Raw genomic sequence first — 18370 nt, 5'->3', positions numbered from 1 at the left:
ATGATGGATACATGTACATACGTACCTAGGTATGTAGGTATTGAGAATCAATGTATTGGGAAGCAAAAGCTATTGAGAAGGAAGGAAAAGAAAGGAAAGGACTGTAGGAGTCCTTTACTACCACAAAGAATCAAAACAGCATTAACCTCAGCGAAAACGAAAATCCTCTCTGATTTCGCCCAAAATCATTTATAACACTGGCACCCTTCCTTGTCGGGGTTCTGGCACCGGGCCTGGTTGACAGAACAACCTCCACAGAATCCGCACATATCGGGAGGATAGCAGTTGCCCTCACCTACAACACAACTTCCATGGTGACCCACACATTTGGTGCATGCTCGGCCCTCAAGGCCTCTCGCCTAAAATAAAGTTGTTAAAAATTGATCATTCCTTATAATCAGGAGTAATCGGTATTATACCTGCACCATGCTTTGCTGTATGGAGTCAGTTATCGTGTGTAGGAAATCTCAAAGACTAAGGACTTACTGGCTCTCCGTAGATGATATCCTCGCCAGACTGGTACATTTCTAGCTCGACACCGTTTGCAGCGAAAAGACCACTCTTTGTGGCTGATGCATTGGCAATAAGAAGGGCTAGGATTGTAGTGCCTTGGAGGAATAGTTTCATTTTGGAAGGAAATTGCTGGTTTGAACTGAAGCTGAAGGGATGTATTGGTTTGAGGTATGGAATTGGGATCAGACTTGTACGGCTGACCCCGGGCTTCTTATATCTGAAGTTAGTGATTCAAAATATGTTTGCCATCCTCTGTTGGCAATGTCAATATGCAACCCTTCAGTTTAGGCGACCAGCAATGCAATCCTTCGACGTATTTGGTGTATGTCTGCCTTGGCGATACGGAGTACTGGGGGTAGAATTGGCATTGGTAGACATAAAGAGCCTCGAATTCCGAAGTTGACGGATGGATATCTTGGGATCATCAACTAGAAACCCCAACTCAGTACTGACTAGGCCTTTTGCTTTTTCTGAACAGCACACGTTGTGTTTCATTGGCCATCTTTACATGTCGCTCTTACTGTTTTCCGTTATGTCTGACTACAGGATTTGCTTTATTTTGAGTCTCCTGACGCCAGTCCGAATTGGAATTGGGCTGGGCCTTGTGATGCGAGTTCTCCTCAGACCCCCTTTGGATGACTGATACCTGGCCCGTAGTCGGATAATTGGAACTCTCGGGAATACAAACTCCTTATATGCAACGGATAATTCAGGAGTTCAGTACTCCTGACACGGAGATAATTTAAAGAGACTCGAAAGAAGGGCCCTGCTTTCTTTGTATATGGGATCGAGCAAGCTATCTACAGCTGTTCCGATGATTCCGGTGCCAAGTTATAAGGAAAAGCCGTAGCCGTCTTATCCGAGTGAACTGCAGAAAAGAAGCAATGGACGGAGCTCTAGGGCTGAGGATATGACCCCTAGTCTCTGGGTGCATCCGATAGTAGCTCTGGAACACGGATTGACACAAAAGCAGGCCCAAGGCTGACCATGTGGAGACAATAACACACAAAACGGATGCCTGCATATACGGCATAGTGAGGGAATTATGTAGAGAATTGCCATTTATTCCCAAAAAGTTGACGGAGAGCCCCAAGTAGAGCGCCCCCGCTTTTGTAGAGTACCAAACCAGTCTGATCTGCATCCGACCTAGTAAGTGCGTTGGATGCAACTTCCATCGTTGTCTTGGTCAGGGATTATGATATTGACTGGACTTACATCACTGACACGCTAAGGAAAAAGATGTCCACGGGTACCTACCGGTACTGTCACCCAAGTAAATCGAAAACCTATGAACACAGAGAGAGTGAGCTCGAATAATGTGATAACCTGCTAATAAAGAGCGAAAATATGCTACTCCACTTCCATGACCTCCATTTGTATCTCCCGTTTATTACTTTTATTACTGTTTCCCAATATAGCACTCTAGGAATCCAAAATTATCAGTCGTGGGGATGCACTGTCCTTGTATGTCCCACCGGAGACAATCTTGTATAGACTATACCCCGCCATTTTCTTTTTCTAGAAGATGAACGCAAATATCATCGAGGGAAAATAAGCTCAGACGCCTAAGAACCACCCCCGCCCCCTTTTTTCAGCCATCAGCCGACGAGGGATACTACAGTACCACTGACTACTGCATACTGCACGCCATATTTTCCCGACGGGAGCTGGATAGCTTGTATTGTCTTGGTGAATCGGCTATCTCGGAGAAATGGCCCTTTCGAGGTTAGTACAGCTACTTAGAACAGTCTTCCCCGCATTTTTGATGGTTTGTATAATGCCATTACACTACTAAAATAAGTGAGGGTTTGCCTGGGCGCTTTAGTTGCTTGTTCGGCACGGGGTCGCCCCGAAACGGCGTGAAACACCAGGCTGTTGCGGAAGCGTTGATTTACCGGAAGGAGAGATGAAGCGACAGCCACCAATCCGACCTGGAAATTTAGATAAGAGCAGAGGCAAGAAGTAGTGTGTAGATCTCTGGAAAATAGTATCAATAATCCGTTGCTGTCCAATACATAACAGAGGAGAGGGAATGGGGTCAATATCGTTCAAACTGAAACCAGCTATTTAGGTTTGATGCCATTAATAGTAATACTCGGGGTATTCGAACTCATATCCAGGTTATGGAAGAGTTAGGGTAAAAGGCGGCCACGTGCAGGGTTTCCATGGGTGAGGAGATTGTATGTAAACATTTGACAGAATCTGAAAATCATCGAAACAACCTCGAAAGATGAGAGGAATTAGAAGTGGGACTTATGAGAAAATATCAACGAATATAAAGAGAGCAAAGAATTCAGGTTGTTCGGTGCCGAAAACAGGTCACCTCAACCCTGCCCTGATGACGTCAATACTGGGATCAGGCCGCTCACAAGTTTATAGGGGTGATACCCTGGCCTAATAATTTTGCTCCTTCAAACTTCTTCCATTAGAAAGAATTCTGAAAGTCAGTCTACACCATGAGCGGCTACAAGTTTCCCGTCGATCTCAAGCAGTTCAAGCAGCTTAAGCTTGACCCGAAGACCCCCCCAGCTGTCAGCCCAACAGAAGAGCGATTTGCTACACAATATCAACATTTTCAGAGATGCCATCATTGCCTTCACAGCAACGGGTGCCGCCCGTGGTGTCGCAGGCCACACTGGAGGTCCCTTCGATACAGCCCCCGAAGTCTGTATCTTGCTTGCTTTCATGAACGCCAACCCCAGCAAATGGGTCGATGCCCTGTACGACGAGGCCGGCCACCGTGTCGCCACACAATACCTGCTGGCTGCATTGGACGGCAAGATCGAGCCCGATCACCTGCTGAACTATCGTGCCGCCGACTCTCACCTCCCCGGCCACCCAGAGCTCGGTCTCACCCCAGGTATCAAGTTCAGCTCTGGTCGTCTGGGTCACATGTGGGGTATGGTCAACGGAATTGCTATGGCCAACAAGGACAAGAACGTGATCCTGTTGGGATCTGACGGATCCCAGCAAGAAGGAAATGACGCCGAGGCCGCGCGAATTGCCGTGGCCAGAAATCTGAATGTTAAGCTCTTCATCGATAACAACGATGTCACAATTGCCGGACACCCCTCGGAATACCTGAAGGGCTATGAGATTGCTCGGACCCTTGATGGACATGGCTTGAAAGTTCTCCGTGCCCAGGGCGAGGATCTCGACTCCCTATACGGCGCTATGTGCGAAGTCATCAACCACGACGGTCCCGCCGCTGTTGTTGTCGACCGCAAGATGGCCGCTGGCATCGAGGGAATCGAGGGAGAATGTCACGCCCATGATGTAGTCCCCGTCGAAATCGCTCGCAAATACCTCACCAAGCGCGGTTACAGCCAGCAACAGCTTGGTTTCTACGACGATATCAAGCCTGGCTCAAATCCCCACAAGTACAAGGGCTCGACCAAGGACAAGGGTGCGAACCGGTCCATTTTCGGTGAAGCCGTGAATGAAATTCTTGACAAACTGAGCAAGGAGGAGGCTAAGCGTCGAGTTATGGTCATCGACTCCGACTTGGCAGGCTCCACCGGCCTGAAGGCCATCGGTGTCAAACACCCCGAGTCCTTCATCCCATCTGGTGTTATGGAGCGTGGCAATTTCTCTGCTGCCGCTGGTTTCGGATTCGGCAGCAATGGAGAGCGCCAAGGTGTTTTCTCTACCTTCTCTGCCTTCCTGGAGATGTGTATCTCCGAGATCACTATGGCCCGTCTGAACGACTGTACCGTTCTGGCGCACTTCTCTCACAGCGGTGTTGACGAGATGGCCGATAACACCTGCCACTTCGGTCTGAACCACTTCTTCGCCGACAATGGTCTGATGGATGCCTCGAGCACCGCGCTGTACTTCCCTGCCGATGGCGAGCAGATGAAGGCCGTAGTCAACGAGGTGTTCTGGAACAAGGGCATGCGCTTCATCTTCTCCACCCGTTCCAAGGTCCCTTACATCTTGAAGGAGGGCACCGACCAGAAGCTCTTTGGTGAGGGCTATAAGTTCGTTCCCGGTAAGGAAGAAGTCATCCGCAAGGGCTCCGCTGGTTACATCGTCTCGTACGGTGATATGCTCTACCGCTCGCTTGATGCTGTCGAGAACCTGCGCGCGGAGGGCCTCGATGTCGGTCTGATTAACAAGCCCACTCTCAACGTCGTTGACGAGGAGACTATCAAGTTGTATGGATCCTCACCATTCGTCCTGGTTGTTGAGTCTATTGCGCAGAAGACTGGTCTCGGCTCTCGCCTGGGTACACAGCTCCTTGAGCGCAAGTTCACACCCAAGTTCAAGTCCATTGGTGCTATCAAGGAGGGATGCGGTGGTCTGTACGAGCAAGTCAATGCTCAGGGCCTTGGACCGAGCGATATCATCGCTGCAGTCAAGGAGGTGTCTGGAAACTAGAATTGCAAATGTCATAACGTAACGACTTTACACGTAATAATCAAAATTTTCTCTTCTCTTTGTCTACTCCATCTTTGTATATGTGACTCAATTTCCTCTCCTTATCAAGCCCAAGATCTCAGGACCCCCACGTTCTTCCCGCCTTCCCAATTCGATGTCGCGACAATGGAAGCGACATTGACTCAACCGGGACTCCCCACTAATTTCCCCACAACCTTTGGCTAGTCACGCCGTTGATTGGCTGAACTCTACAAAGTCTGTCTTGGCAGATGAGGCTAGTCCCAAAATGGCACTAGAACAAAAGAGCTCGAAAGCACGCAATCTTTCAAAAGGATGAGAATAGGCCTAATGCACCATTAACACTTCCAGGTAGTTTTTTTCCTCAGGGAAAAGACTATATATAGCGTGTTTCCCGTTTAGTCTTTGACTTGGCGTTGGGAATTTTATCTTCGTTTGATTCAAGGTGCTTACTATCTTTAGCCTTAAGCCACCCGCGGACACGCCACAATGGCCGAACAAGCTTCTATCTCGGCATTGTCCAATACGCCAATTGAAAAGCGAGTATGGCATCGCGGAACACTCTTCAATGCCTGTATTATCGGGGGTGTTGGATTCACAGCCCCAGGCTTATGGAATGCCATGAATGCTTTGGGTGCTGGTGGCGCGCAGGAGCCTTTCTTGATTAATGCAGCCAACGCACTTGTTTTTGGTCTAAGTATGTGGTGTCTTGCTGCCATCACATTGAAATTTCCAAAATTGGGCTTTGGGCTAACTTGCTTGCTAGTGGGGATTTTGTGTCTGTTCGGTGGCCCCATCGCTAACCGGATTGGCTTAAGATGGACCCTGATGCTAGGCGCTGTGGGGTATCCGTTGTATTCGTACGTATCACAAGAACTGCGTGTGAGATATTGTTATCTTGGGACTGACCTCTATATATAGTGCTGCCTTGTACACAAATAATCGTTTTGTGAGTTCTACGTTGATTAGAACCATCTGTACAGTCAAAGGATGAAGGCTAATCGGATATAGGGAAATGTGTGGTTTGTGTTGGTTGGATCAGTATTTTGTGGTTTATCGTGAGTATCCTATATCTACAAAATGAAATAAGAGCATCGACTAACCTTTATAGCGCTGGTCTGTTCTGGGCCTCTGAGGGTGCTGTGGCACTGGGATATCCTGAGCCCGCAAAGCGAGGTCGATATATGAAGTGAGATATTCTACAACTTCATACAGTCGCCAAATAACTGACTTAAGAAGCATCTGGCTTTGGTTCCGTACAGGTGGCCCGTTGGTGGGAGGTGCTATTGTCCTTGGCCTCAACAAGTATGTCTATTTCAATACATTTACAGACAGAGATTACTGACGATTGAAAAGTGCCGCCGACGCCCATGCCAAAGGAAAAGTTGGATCTGGTACGTTGATACAGGCAGATTAAATATCATTAACGATTGCTAAAACACGACAGACACATATCTCATCTTCATCGCGCTCCAATGCACTGCCGTGCCTATAGCCTTCTTTCTCACGTCACCCGACAAGGTTCAACGCACGGATGGAAGTAAAGTCAGGATTATCCTGCAGGACTCGTGGCGTGATGAAATGAAAGAGCTCTGGAAGGTCTGCCGGCGAAGGGAGGTAGGTTTAATATGGTTTCCTCGTGCTTGTGTGGTATACGTGGCTAATCTTCCTAGATTCTCTTGCTATTACCTGTCTTCTGGGCTGCATACTTCAATATGTACACTGGAAGTATGGATTCCTTTCTTTCTTCTCCACTGTTTTCAATTGCTGATTAATTGGTCTAGACTTCAAAACGTACTACTTTGGTGTGCGCGCCCGCGCTCTTATTGGATTCGTCAGTATGTTTACATCTTCTCATTATTTGCATACCCATTTGCATCAGTGCTAACATGGACCAAAGCCTACTTCTCCACTCTTCTTGCCTCAACACTAATTAGTAGGTTCCTGGACTACCGCGGCCTTTCAATCAGAAACAGAATCAAGTACAGGTACAGAACCCTCAACATTTAAATTGACATGAGAATAGAGACTGACAAAGTCCACAGCTTTTTCTACGTGATCGTCGTCCACATCGTTGCCTGGGTCTACTGCTGGGTTATCCAGGAAAAGTACACTAAGAACCCACCAACGCTTGACTGGGCCGACAAAGGCTTCGTTGAGGGATTCTTCGTTATCCTGCTCTGGGGTGAGCTTCGTGAATCATTGAATACCGCGACATTGCTAACCCTTCGTTAGAATTCGCTCAGCAATCACTGCAAAACTTCCTCTACTACCTTCTCTCCACAATGACCGACAACATCTCAGAACTATGTAAGTTGAACCCGACCTGATTATGCTATCTACAGATTACTGACAAGATATAGCCCGGTTATCTGGTATCCTTCGTGGCCAAGAGAGCTTTTCGCAGGCTGTCTCTTACGGTCTCAATTCGAAGAAATGGCATGGTGGGAGAGTGCCACTTATCGTCAACACGATCCTTCTAGGTAAGCGATACCTACTAAATGATTATAAAGAAACAGGGCTAACGTTTCCTTCCAGTCCTTTCAGTGTGGCCTACTTGGCTCGTTGTTAGGGCCCACGTTCCCATCGAGCATTCCAAGGAGGCCGCACAGTTGCCCCAAGCCCAAGACGAGGAGCATAACAAAGTCAGCCTTTCTGACAAGGAAAACTTTATTGTTGCCGAGGCAGTTGCTTCGAAATAATTTGGACTTGATGAATGGTCCTCTCTGCCAAAGAAGAACATTATATTTACGATCAGGGCCTGAAGCCTACAAAAAGTCCCATGATCATTCGAACAACATCTAATTCATGAATGAGAGACACCTATGTTCTACAAGTAATACCGCACGCACCCCACTAGTGAGAGCCGCGTGGAGCCGAAATTGCACGAGGAAAGCCAGGATGATGAGGGTATCCTCGTGTTCTGAAAGGCGAGTAGGGATCAAATGAACAAGTAGCTTCCAGGGATTTACTCAGAATATTAAATCCGTATGCATTAGGCACTTCCGGAAGTCAGACCACCCATATGTTCATCGACTTACACTTTCGCCATAGACTCGTTCTCCATAGAGGTCTCTTAATAGGGTTGGAGTGTATTGGGGTTGCTCCTGGGCGTCGAAATTCGCACAATCATTGGCTAGCATTGGTGAGTGTGTTTTATTTTGTTTTGTCTGTATGGAATCTGGAGGATCTCCTGCGGATGGTGCATTGATGGGTTTGTTGGTTATGCAAACAAGGAGATCTTTATGGTTGGAGAGGAGGCGCAAGTGCTATAAAGGTGAGGAATGAGAAGTTTTGCCGGTCAACCCCAGCCTGGCATACTGGGCTGCATATGACCAGGATATTAGACTTGTATTGAAGCTTCCAAGGGATCCTCTAGATCTGCAAGGGCAGAATAGTGGATCGCACCAAGACATGAGTCGCGTTCGCATTGCGACTTCCTAGTGATCAAGCACTTTGAGGTATGCACTTGAGCAGTTCGGTAATAGTTCCAAGGTTGTTCATTGCAATAAGTAAGCTCAAAATGGTCAAAGCTTCGTAGCTTCCCAGTCCTAAAGAGAACTAAATTCAGAGGACAATGACGTACCTAGGTAGACAGCAAACCGGACTAATACAGAAGGCGGTCAATTTCTGCCGGAAAGTGAGGTTATAATGAGCTTTAAAGCTACACATTTCGCACTTCGGGGCATATGGTCAACTGAAAATATACAGAGAAGATTAGCATGGCCCCCGCACTAAGGATGACATGCATAATCAAAGAGAAGCTACCTATTTTTTTTCCCTTTACAGACCCTATATTGAGGTTATAAGGTAGAGGCATTTTTGTAACCTATGATTGGCCCTGCTTGATTAAAACATCACGTGACCGACCAGCGGCCCCACGTCGCAGGTTTGAAACCGGGCAACGGCGATTGGCGAATTTATTCCCCACTCTTGAATTTGGTCGCGATCGAATACCAATAACGCCTACTCCGTACTCCGTATAAAGACCCCTATTAAGCAGTGATTACGATATACGATATTGACTCTGAACCAAATTTCCTGAGACGCCCAGCCACAAATGGCCTCGGATGGGGTTATGTTTTGTGATTGCGGTGACTCCCAGTCATGTCACTATGTATGGGTCTAGCCAGAGTTACGGACCTTTCTAACTTATTGTCTACGTACCTAGTCCTGGCCAACGGACATATTGTACCACAAAAATGTTGAGTATGCACGAGTATGCACAACATCTTCAATGTGAACGGATCTCAGCATGAGCTGCGTCTACCCCTGACACTTGGCTTATCATGAATTTGGGGGGAGGGGGCTGGGGGGCTTGTCCTAACGCCGAGCTCTCTTCGGATTGATCCCATTACATATTGCCCGATCAGAAATTACTTTCTCTGTCTCCAGTCTGTAAGTGATATTTTCGGTCAAATAGACCTATAAACAGAGAAATACAGGTCTACATTTCATCCAAACAACATCTCGAAGTCCACGGGGTCCGATCTCGGGAAGTCCATGGACCAACAGCAGCCGGACCCACTCTTCCCCGCGGAATTTCCCTATTGCAACGACTGATCTTCTGACTGTCGAATAACGGCTGATTGAGGTTGACGGATGACAATACACAAGATATACATCTAACAAGAGCCCAGCTTCCAGTCGTTGATTCCGTGCAATCTTAGGGACAGGACACAAATCGACTGTGCCGCACACCTAGGCTTCGCCGTGGGAAACCTGCCGCGGGATTTCCCTCTGCCTGGGAAGCACTGACAAACAAGATGGAAAGTGGCGACGAACGACCATACCGCTCTCATACGAAGCCAGCATGCGTACCATGCCGGCGGAGAAAATCGCGATGCAAATTGGAGCCCCACACCGCGGCCTGTCTGATGTGTCGTGCGCATGGCACCGAGTGTACGTTTCCCAACGGAAGAGCGAAGTCAACACCGCAGAAGAGGTATTCTACGGAGGCAGACCCACTACTACCACATCCAACACTACGAACGCCAGTAGCAGCTTCCCAGTCACTGAGCCGGGCCCCTCTGGTCGGCACTTCGCCGCAGTTCTCGATTGTCACACAGGCTCAGAACGACCAGGATACGCCACTGTCTCTTGAAGCCGAAGATGATAATCCGCATATCCTTGGTCCAGCGGTGACCGGAGATAATCATGTATTGGCTGATTACCTATCTAATATTTCGGGTGGCCAGGGAATCCGTGAAATTCGTCCCGTCGAGCCAGGTAGTTCCTCGTCCCCTGTTATATTCACGAAGGTGCAGAAGCGGCCTCTGGGGCTCATGGTCAACTCTAGTCCAGCATTGCATAAGCTACAGACTATTGAAAAGCTTGTAGAGCCGTGGGGACCGCATTTGATAGACATGTGAGTTACACTTGACATTAGTATTCGGCAGAAGCTTTGGAAACTGATCGTTGTGACCAGATATCTGAGAAAGATCAATCCTTGTCTCCCACTACTTGAAGAAAGCTCCTTTCGGGCGCAATACACAAATGCCAGACACCGCATTTCTCCTGCGCTTTTGGCATGCCTATATGCCCACGTGCTCACCCAGTGGCAACATGACCCCCTTCTATCACGAGAAAGGTGCCCAGACGTTCGTTTTATATGGAACCTTGCTATTGAAGCCTCGTATTCCGAATTGCATGCGTCAGCTGGGATATCGACGATAAAGGCTATTCTCCTCGATGTTGGGGGCCGTCCAACCACATCTATGACGGGCAACGGAGTAAGACTTGGCTCGGCTGTTGCGCTGTGCCATTCCCTGGGTTTAAATCGAAATCCACTCCCGTGGGATATCCCACGGGAGGAGAAGTACTTAAGAATGAAGATCTGGTGGTCTATCTTACTCCACGATCGCTGGTATGTTCCGAGCACATTCCCAGACAATAGGACATTCAAGGAACTCACCCTCGAATAGGTCGAGTCTTGCATATGGGACACCCCCCCATATAAGAAGATCACAATACGATGTACCGTTACCAATATCCGAGTACCTGTCAGATTGGGAACGAGATCACGAAGCAAATGCAGTTTTTATCGAGCTCATGAACTTGACCGACGTGCTAGACCACTGCCTGGAGCAAGTGTACAGCATCCGAATCGAAACCCAAGGACCAAGCAGAAATCTAGAATTAGAGTTGAACAAATGGGTGGACTCACTCACAGGAGACATCCGCAAGATCATCATCCGCGGCTCAAACCTAAACATTCCTGGTGCCTCCAATCTCCGTCTGGCATATCTGGCGACAAGACTCCTCCTCCGGCGCATCGACCTAGATCGCGAACGACAAGCACCCGAATCTAATGCAGAGCAAATGGCCAACCGTGTTATGGAGGCCCGAAGGACGGCGGAGGACATTGTGGTTCTGGTCCAGGAACTCGGAGGAGCGCAGTTGGGTGACTTTTGGCTACCTGTTGTAGCGTTCACATTTTCAGCAACGGTGACATTTTTGATCCGGTGCGCACTAGAGACAGAGCATGACGCCGGACTTGCACGAAGTGGCTCCCTAAGAATGGCGAGTGACCTTTTGGATTCGTTGCGATCGCATCGCAAGAACTTTGGGTGGGATCTAGGTGATATTTGCCTCGCGCAGCATTCCGATGTCATCGACAAGCTGTTGAAGTCAGAGCCACTAGTTGAGAACTCCGGAGAGACGAATGCTGAACTTCGTCAGCCTTTCATACCGGATATGGCTTTTGTTGACGACATGTTTCCAAGCACTTGGGACATACTGCAAATTATGGAGTGAACGGGAGTATGATGAACTCATCTCACAACTTTTCTATCCACATACGATCTCCCGACGAGGCTCTTTGTTCATATATATTTTTAGCAGTATATACCAGATTGCCCCTTGGATGCTGCTAGCCGCCAGCAGACACCCCTGGTTCAAAGAAAGTGGATTGCCGTCTAGCAAAGTACGATAGTTTAGGGAACATAAGACTTGCTAACATCTGCGGCACAAGGTCCACGTCTCTCGCATTTGATCATAGCTCCTCCCTTTCATTCCCGAAGTACCCCATAGCACGAAACAGTCGCATGGTTTTCCCTTCCTGCGGCTCGCAAAGCACAACGCTCCTTTCATTTAGATAATGCGTAATCGCGTGCAGTGCATCATCAGCCTCCTCCCTAAGCACCTTCGTCTCGACCTCCATCAGATGCAGATCTCCAGCTACTACATCATCAAACTTGGCTTTGTGTCCACCGACCCGCACCTTCCACTTCGCATTCTGATAGGGTCCGTACGCACGCAGCATATCCCAGTCGACAGTCCCATACCGTTCGGCGAACTGCACCTGCTCCTCGTGCCAGATTTTACTGTCCAAAGGACAGCGCTTTTCGCAGGTGAAGGATGACCGGTTACCGCCATAGTAGTCCCAGAGCAGTCGACAAAGTCTGGAACATCAGGGACTACCTCCGGAAAGCGGACTTTGACTGTGGAGAGTGGTTGGCCTTTGTTCGTTTTGGTGCGGAACATTAGTCCGGAGCTGATATGTATAGGGGGATCTTCGTCGTAGTAGGTGATTGGATTTTCTTTGTACGGGAGTGCTTCATCGAGTCCAAGCTTTGCAAGCGTATCTTGTGGTGTTGGGTCGCAAATTGCCCATTGGAGGCTGATCTTTTCTGCTGCGTAGACGAAGGGAGCTTTCAGGAAGATGCTGAACAAGATTGTCCGCGGTTTCATGGTTTTGATTCTGGTTAACGGATGAAGTGATGAAGTATTAGTAAATGCAGGACTGTCAGGAAGAGTGAAGGAAGAAAGCTCAAGCTGTGATAGAAATCCACCCATGCAGGGGGCTCCTGGGAGTTTGGTTATGTCATAATAGTTCGTCAGGCCAGTAAGGTTTTAAGGTTACCGTCGCATTCCCAAGGTTGGACAGGTCCGAGCCCCGTAGGGCAACCAATGCGATCACCTGGGCAGTCTTACCTTTTCGACGGGGACGCTTTGAATGTCTGGCAACTTGACGTGTATGGATGATCTATTTGGTTGTTTTATCCCTTACTCAGTGAGAAAAAAAAGAAAAAGGAAAAAAGAAAAAAAAGCGGCAAGGGGTATGCACTACAGCGGAAACGGAAATCCAACTTGCGCGTCTTAAAAACCGGTGTAATCGTGGCACCGCCTTTCACCACCACCTACTATTCTTGATGGTTGTATTGGATACCCAACTGATGTAAATTCCTCTTCGTGTATTTATAATATACGAATCTTACTAAAATCACTCGATGTCCTGTTTCCACGCATAGTGACTCCTCGTGTCTGACCTCACGGTCCTCTCCAAGCAGCCCTTTCCATCCACTCTGCAAATGTGCTGGCCCTGACTCCGAGGTCTTTCCACGACGTATCATCCCTAGGATCCATCGTGCCATAGCATATCTTCTCATCTGGAGCAACAGATATCCACTGCATCATCTGTCTGATATCTTCCTCGTATCCCTTGCCCACAGTGGCAGCTACAGTAGCACCCCACTGGTCTAGTGTGATCGGATCGAAGATGGCCTTGCGCGAGGTGGTGTCACTGAAAATATTCGCAAACTCGGCAAACGAGAGTTTGGGCCCAACCACTGGGTATGTCTTTGATGCTGTTTTTTGAGGACCCAAACGGAATATTTCTTGGCTGTTAGTAAGTAGACAGGTCATCTGGAGAGAAAGCGATGCCTCACCTGCAGCATAAACCCCAATATCATAACTTGGGTCAACCCAATCCGCTAGTTTGTCCGCCTCAATTGGAGCACAAAAGCGGACAGTGCCATCATCTGGGTTTATTCGTCAGTCACTAGTTTGCTTTGCAGTATATGTGAAGCTCACCTTGGAGTTGGCAATATTGGGACCATTGCATATTTGTGTAAAACAGTCCTATATGAATGAATAAGTAGATATCCCATTTTCAGACTTATATTACATACCGGGATGTAGGGCAGTGACAGCCAAGAGCTCATCTTTGGCCCATTGTTCAATCTTCGATTTATTGTCAAAGTGAAAGACTTTCGTAAACTGCCGGTTGCTGGCTTCTGCCAAATTCGGCAGGCTACTCAACACAACATGTTGAACTTCACAGGCCTAGATATATTTCATTTCGGTGTCAGTCCCTCCTTATAAGTCCCCCCGGTGTCTCCATACCTTGGCTGCGTCAATGATATTTCTTCCGGCTTCCAGCTCATGGTCCATATCCTCTTCTTTCTCAATTGTTTTCCCAGACAGTCGATTGTTCGTTACTGCGAAGACTCCAAAGACCTCGTTGAATGCTTTGAACAGTGATTCTTTGTCGTATACATTGGCTGCCACCATCTCCAACCTGTCGTCATTTTCGAACTTCGCTCTGAGTTTCGAAGCACCAGCAGAACAGGTATCCCGAGTTATAGCACGGACGTGCAAGCGCGGGGCAGAGTTCTTGAGAAGTGCTTGAACCACACCACCGCCTTGATTTCCGGTCGCTCCAAGTACTGCGATCACTTTGACATCTTCCCGTGCTGAAGACATTCTTGACAACGCTCAATGGATATGAACATATGGCAGAGCCGTGTAAGTTAATTTATAGAATTGCAAATACTTGAAGACAAGAAATGATATTTATTATGTCTAGGGATGACGACACTGCGGGAAAACGATTAAGAGGCTAATTCCGTATATCCGCGCCTACACAATGCTCAGCCGGGAGTCAATGCTTATGTAACTCTAGGGCTACCTAGGTAGTCAGCCAAGAGCAAGCACTAAGACGGAAAGGTAAAGTCATCTCGCTCGGCCTAAAATTCGGTGTATGTGTATATATTCCATTTTGATATTACCAATACCAATTTAGCGAATATTCTCCCCTATCTCAATTGTTTATAAAACGGTTTTCTGTAGTCGCATGCAGAGCAATATCTCAATCATTTGGTTGCAGTCGGAGACTTTAGTTGTGGGGTAAGGATATCTGTTGGCCGCGGAGCCGCGGCCAAGCCAACAAGAAAGAGCAGGTACAAGATCGAACCCCTGCAACTCATTAATGAGGGGAATAGAGAGAACGACCTAGTGCCGTGATCCCACTTCTGCTGGGAAAAAGATTATAAGTACTACGCATCATCCTACAGGACCACCACAGAAGAATCCAGTGTCGCAATTATGTCCTCGAAGAATGACAACAATCCTGTCTTATTATATAGCAACGTTGACCAAGAAGAGCTTGAGGCTAAAACATCGAAGTACCTTCTCAACTATGGCACCAAGTTCAACAAAGACGTTATCTGTGGCAGCAGAGGGCTCTACGTGTACACAGCCTCCGGACACAAAGTGCTAGATTTTACATCCGGACAAATGTCCTGCCTGCTCGGCCACGGGCACCCAGAGATCGTGCAGACCATCGCCGACCACGCAGCCTCATTAGACCACCTCTTCTCAGGCATGGTATCACCCCCAGTGATCAGCCTAGGCGAGCGTTTATGCAATCTTCTCCCAACCGGGCTCGACAAAGCCTTCTTCCTCTCCACCGGCGGGGAGAGCAACGAAGCAGCCATAAAGATGGCCAAGATATACACCGGAAAGTTCGAAATCGTCGGACTAGGTGGTAGCTGGCACGGCGTGACAGCGCAAGCACTAGGCGCACAATACCACTTCGGTCGCAAAGGCCAAGGCCCCCTGATGCCAGGGATGCTGATGCTTCCACCACCGAACGCATACCGCTCCATCTTCCGCCGTGCCGATGGATCCTATGACTGGGAAGCCGAGATGGAATACGGCTGGCGCATGATCGACATGCAATCGTGCGGATCGCTGGCAGCTTGCATCGTGGAGTGTATCCAGTCGTCGGCTGGCATGCACGTTCTACCACCGGGTTACCTCGCCGCTCTAAAGCGGGAGTGCGAAAAGCGCGGAATGCTCCTGATCGTCGACGAAGCGCAGACGGGCGTCGGCCGGTGCGGGGATCTAATGGCTATCAACCACGAAGGTGTTGTTCCTGATATCCTCACCCTCAGCAAGACGCTAGGGAATGGCCTGCCGCTCAGCGCTGTTGTTACAAGCGCTGAGATTGAGCAAGTGTGCATCGAGCGGGACTACTGCTTCTACACTACTCATGTTAATGATCCACTGCCTGCTGCTGTGGGTGATAAAGTGCTTGAGATTGTGGTGCGTGATGGGCTGGTTGAGCACTCTCGTGCTATGGGTAGGGTACTCCATGACCGGCTAAATGCATTGAAGGGAAAGTATGGCTGTATCGGAGATGTCCGTGGACGCGGACTTATGGCAGGAGTTGAGATTGTTGAGGATCGTGAGACCAAGACCCCTGCGCTGGCTTTGGGTAAGGCGATCGGGGACCGGGCTTACGATTTAGGCTTGTGGGCCAATCTCAGTAGCCATCCTAGCTTTGGGGGTGCCTTTCGCATCGCCCCGCCAATCACTATTACCGAGGATCAGCTCATTAGTGGCTTGGAAATACTGGAAGAAGCTTTTGCAACGACCCCTGGTACTATGCCTGCATGATGGAGGCCTTTCTTCATTATTGTACTGTGTTTATTTATTTTCTTTTTTATCATCGCACCTTTGTCACGGCCTATATTTTATGAGCTTACATGGTCCCATGTCCTATGGATGCCTGCTTTTGAAGGCAGAATGAGCACTTGTTGCTAGGTGCAGCCTATGAAAGGGCTGCTTTTGCTAGATTGATGATCATACTTTCTCCCTTCTCTCTCTCTCCTTAGTAGCAATAACCTCCAACACTATGCTCTGCCGGCATGTCTTACCCTTCTAGCTATAATCCTAATATAACGGGGGAAGCATGCAAAATAGATCATACGAAGACTACCAAAAAGACAAATCAGAATGACGAAAAGAGCGGCCAGAATAACCATCAGAGAAGGGCAAACAAAAGAATCACCAAAGGACCATCAAAAAAGACCATCAAAAAAGACCATCAAAAAAGACCATCAAAAAAGACCATCAAAAAAGACCATCAAAAAAGACCATCAAAAAAGACCATCAAAAAAGACCATCAAAAAAGACCACTAAAAGGAAGACCACTAAAAGGAAGACCACTGAAAAGACGTGAGATGGACACATAACCATGGAAATACATGACCTCATGCTTATCTACATATATAATGTTACCTACGTATATTTCCTATTTGGGCTTCGGCCAATGCACTTTCCCTACCACTTTGTACCTGAACCAACAACCTTTCGCCTCATCTCCCCTTCACATCTCGTCTCCCTTTCACATTACCCATCTCATCTTTTCAGTTATATTATAATGCCTGCACTAGCCAACAGTTCTACGGCCTGGAGAAGCTGGTGGGACCAACTCCATAAGCTATCAAAAGCGGACGATATCAGTACAACTGAACTGAAACAATTCATTGATGACCCTCCCCTCAAATCTGAACTCACCAGGATCGCGGCAGAAGACATGACTCCCACTGATGTGAACGAGTCCTTTTGTCTTACTCAAGTTCACGGCCCCGAGGCATGGCAGTTTCCACGTCCACTCATTCACCTCCGGCCAGATTTCGGTACCCAAAACATTTCCCATTACACTTACCAAGCTAACAAGTATGTATAGAAAAGTGTACCGAAGCTCGGTCGCGTTGCAAAATATATGGACTGCTGTTGATGATCTGCGAGAATCTAAAGGCTCGTGGATTCCTGGAAGATGGTCTGGATATTGGTCTCCAATTTGAGACCGCACTTGAATGTGAACCGGTTACCTACCACAACAGGCTGCACAAGTGTGTTGGAACAGCCGACTACAGTGTGTCTTTTGGTGAGCCAAACCACATGGCTTGCTACTTAGTCATACTAGAGGCCAAACAGGACTATAGAGCTACAAACAGCCACGGGCAGCTTCTAGCCTATATGGCAATGGTGCGGGCTATGCGAAAGGCTCGGGGACAGCCCGATAGCACCGTGTGGGGTGCCCTAACAGATGGGCAATGGTTTTACTTCTTCCGGCTGAATAATGGCGGCCAATGGTCTTGTGTCGCGTACGAAGTACATCGCGATGGCTGGGCAGCCATCGCCAACATCATTGCTTATATGATAGTGCGAGGGCATGAGACTGCGGCGTCTCCTCTTCGTTCAAGTCTCTCCTCTACCTCTTCCAGGGCCCCAAGAATCCCCTCCCTCAACATCCCTGGACGAGCGAATGTTTGCTGCTGGTCACTGAGCTTGGAAGTTTTGGTCCATCGCTTTTGTAATCCTAGTCACCGCGATGAGTCAACAAGTATTATTAACCTTAGCTTATATATTATTATACAACAGCGGATTATTGAGGAACAGAGGAGATTGAAATTGCGTACGACCAATGTATGACTACAATAGTTTTACCACAATCCCTAATAGAAATCGATAGTGTCTTCAAAATGCAACGAACCAAACAAGCTTCTCGCAAAATCGTACAATTTTGCCGAGGTGGCTAATCAGAGGGCCAGCCTTTGTGAGATCAGATTAGTGGAAATTAAATAAATTGCCCGCCCACAAGGTT

General features: G+C 48.0%; 8 protein-coding genes across 8 annotated transcripts; 5 read left to right on the top strand and 3 right to left on the bottom strand.

The window, feature by feature from the left end:
* Window positions 1–185: 185 nt before the first annotated feature.
* On the bottom strand, window positions 186–627 carry N7519_007419 (uncharacterized protein; the record flags this gene model as incomplete). Its single annotated transcript, XM_057294195.1, has 3 exons — window positions 186–359; window positions 420–429; window positions 476–627. The coding sequence occupies 3 exons, from the start codon at window positions 625–627 to the stop codon at window positions 186–188; spliced, it is 336 nt and encodes a 111-aa protein (XP_057149006.1).
* Window positions 628–2969: 2342 nt separating this feature from the next.
* On the top strand, window positions 2970–4893 carry N7519_007418 (uncharacterized protein; the record flags this gene model as incomplete). The annotated part of the gene is given in 2 exon segments (XM_057294194.1): window positions 2970–3044; window positions 3058–4893. 2 exon segments carry the CDS (start codon window positions 2970–2972, stop codon window positions 4891–4893), a joined length of 1911 nt encoding a protein of 636 aa, XP_057149005.1.
* A 507-nt stretch (window positions 4894–5400) lies between these two features.
* N7519_007417 (uncharacterized protein) lies at window positions 5401–7613 on the top strand (the record flags this gene model as incomplete). The annotated part of the gene is made up of 15 exons (XM_057294193.1): window positions 5401–5608; window positions 5678–5771; window positions 5833–5860; window positions 5923–5969; window positions 6023–6100; window positions 6151–6216; window positions 6268–6305; window positions 6359–6528; window positions 6585–6639; window positions 6696–6749; window positions 6812–6899; window positions 6957–7096; window positions 7147–7221; window positions 7275–7394; window positions 7450–7613. The coding sequence occupies 15 exons, from the start codon at window positions 5401–5403 to the stop codon at window positions 7611–7613; spliced, it is 1425 nt and encodes a 474-aa protein (XP_057149004.1).
* Window positions 7614–9677: 2064 nt separating this feature from the next.
* On the top strand, window positions 9678–11667 carry N7519_007416 (uncharacterized protein; the record flags this gene model as incomplete). Its single annotated transcript, XM_057294192.1, has 3 exons — window positions 9678–10279; window positions 10340–10777; window positions 10836–11667. The coding sequence occupies 3 exons, from the start codon at window positions 9678–9680 to the stop codon at window positions 11665–11667; spliced, it is 1872 nt and encodes a 623-aa protein (XP_057149003.1).
* Window positions 11668–11905: 238 nt separating this feature from the next.
* On the bottom strand, window positions 11906–12603 carry N7519_007415 (uncharacterized protein; the record flags this gene model as incomplete). The annotated part of the gene is made up of 2 exons (XM_057294191.1): window positions 11906–12253; window positions 12283–12603. 2 exons carry the CDS (start codon window positions 12601–12603, stop codon window positions 11906–11908), a joined length of 669 nt encoding a protein of 222 aa, XP_057149002.1.
* Window positions 12604–13182: 579 nt separating this feature from the next.
* N7519_007414 (uncharacterized protein) lies at window positions 13183–14397 on the bottom strand (the record flags this gene model as incomplete). The annotated part of the gene is made up of 3 exons (XM_057294190.1): window positions 13183–13673; window positions 13824–13977; window positions 14038–14397. 3 exons carry the CDS (start codon window positions 14395–14397, stop codon window positions 13183–13185), a joined length of 1005 nt encoding a protein of 334 aa, XP_057149001.1.
* Window positions 14398–15018: 621 nt separating this feature from the next.
* Window positions 15019–16374, top strand: N7519_007413 (aspartate aminotransferase family protein; the record flags this gene model as incomplete). Its single annotated transcript, XM_057294189.1, has 1 exon — window positions 15019–16374. One exon carries the CDS (start codon window positions 15019–15021, stop codon window positions 16372–16374), a length of 1356 nt encoding a protein of 451 aa, XP_057149000.1.
* A 766-nt stretch (window positions 16375–17140) lies between these two features.
* Window positions 17141–18052, top strand: N7519_007412 (uncharacterized protein; the record flags this gene model as incomplete). Its single annotated transcript, XM_057294188.1, has 4 exons — window positions 17141–17399; window positions 17450–17638; window positions 17690–17877; window positions 17930–18052. The coding sequence occupies 4 exons, from the start codon at window positions 17141–17143 to the stop codon at window positions 18050–18052; spliced, it is 759 nt and encodes a 252-aa protein (XP_057148999.1).
* Between the last annotated feature and the right edge of the window lie 318 nt (window positions 18053–18370).

Source organism: Penicillium mononematosum (genome assembly GCF_028829835.1).
Source record: "Penicillium mononematosum strain IBT 11891 chromosome Unknown utg000003l:1.0-8172316.0:1.0-8177699.0, whole genome shotgun sequence".
Classification (NCBI taxonomy): Eukaryota; Fungi; Ascomycota; class Eurotiomycetes; order Eurotiales; family Aspergillaceae; genus Penicillium; species Penicillium mononematosum.
Note: the sequence above shows the minus strand (reverse complement) of the source record. Positions and strands in the feature narration are given on the sequence as shown.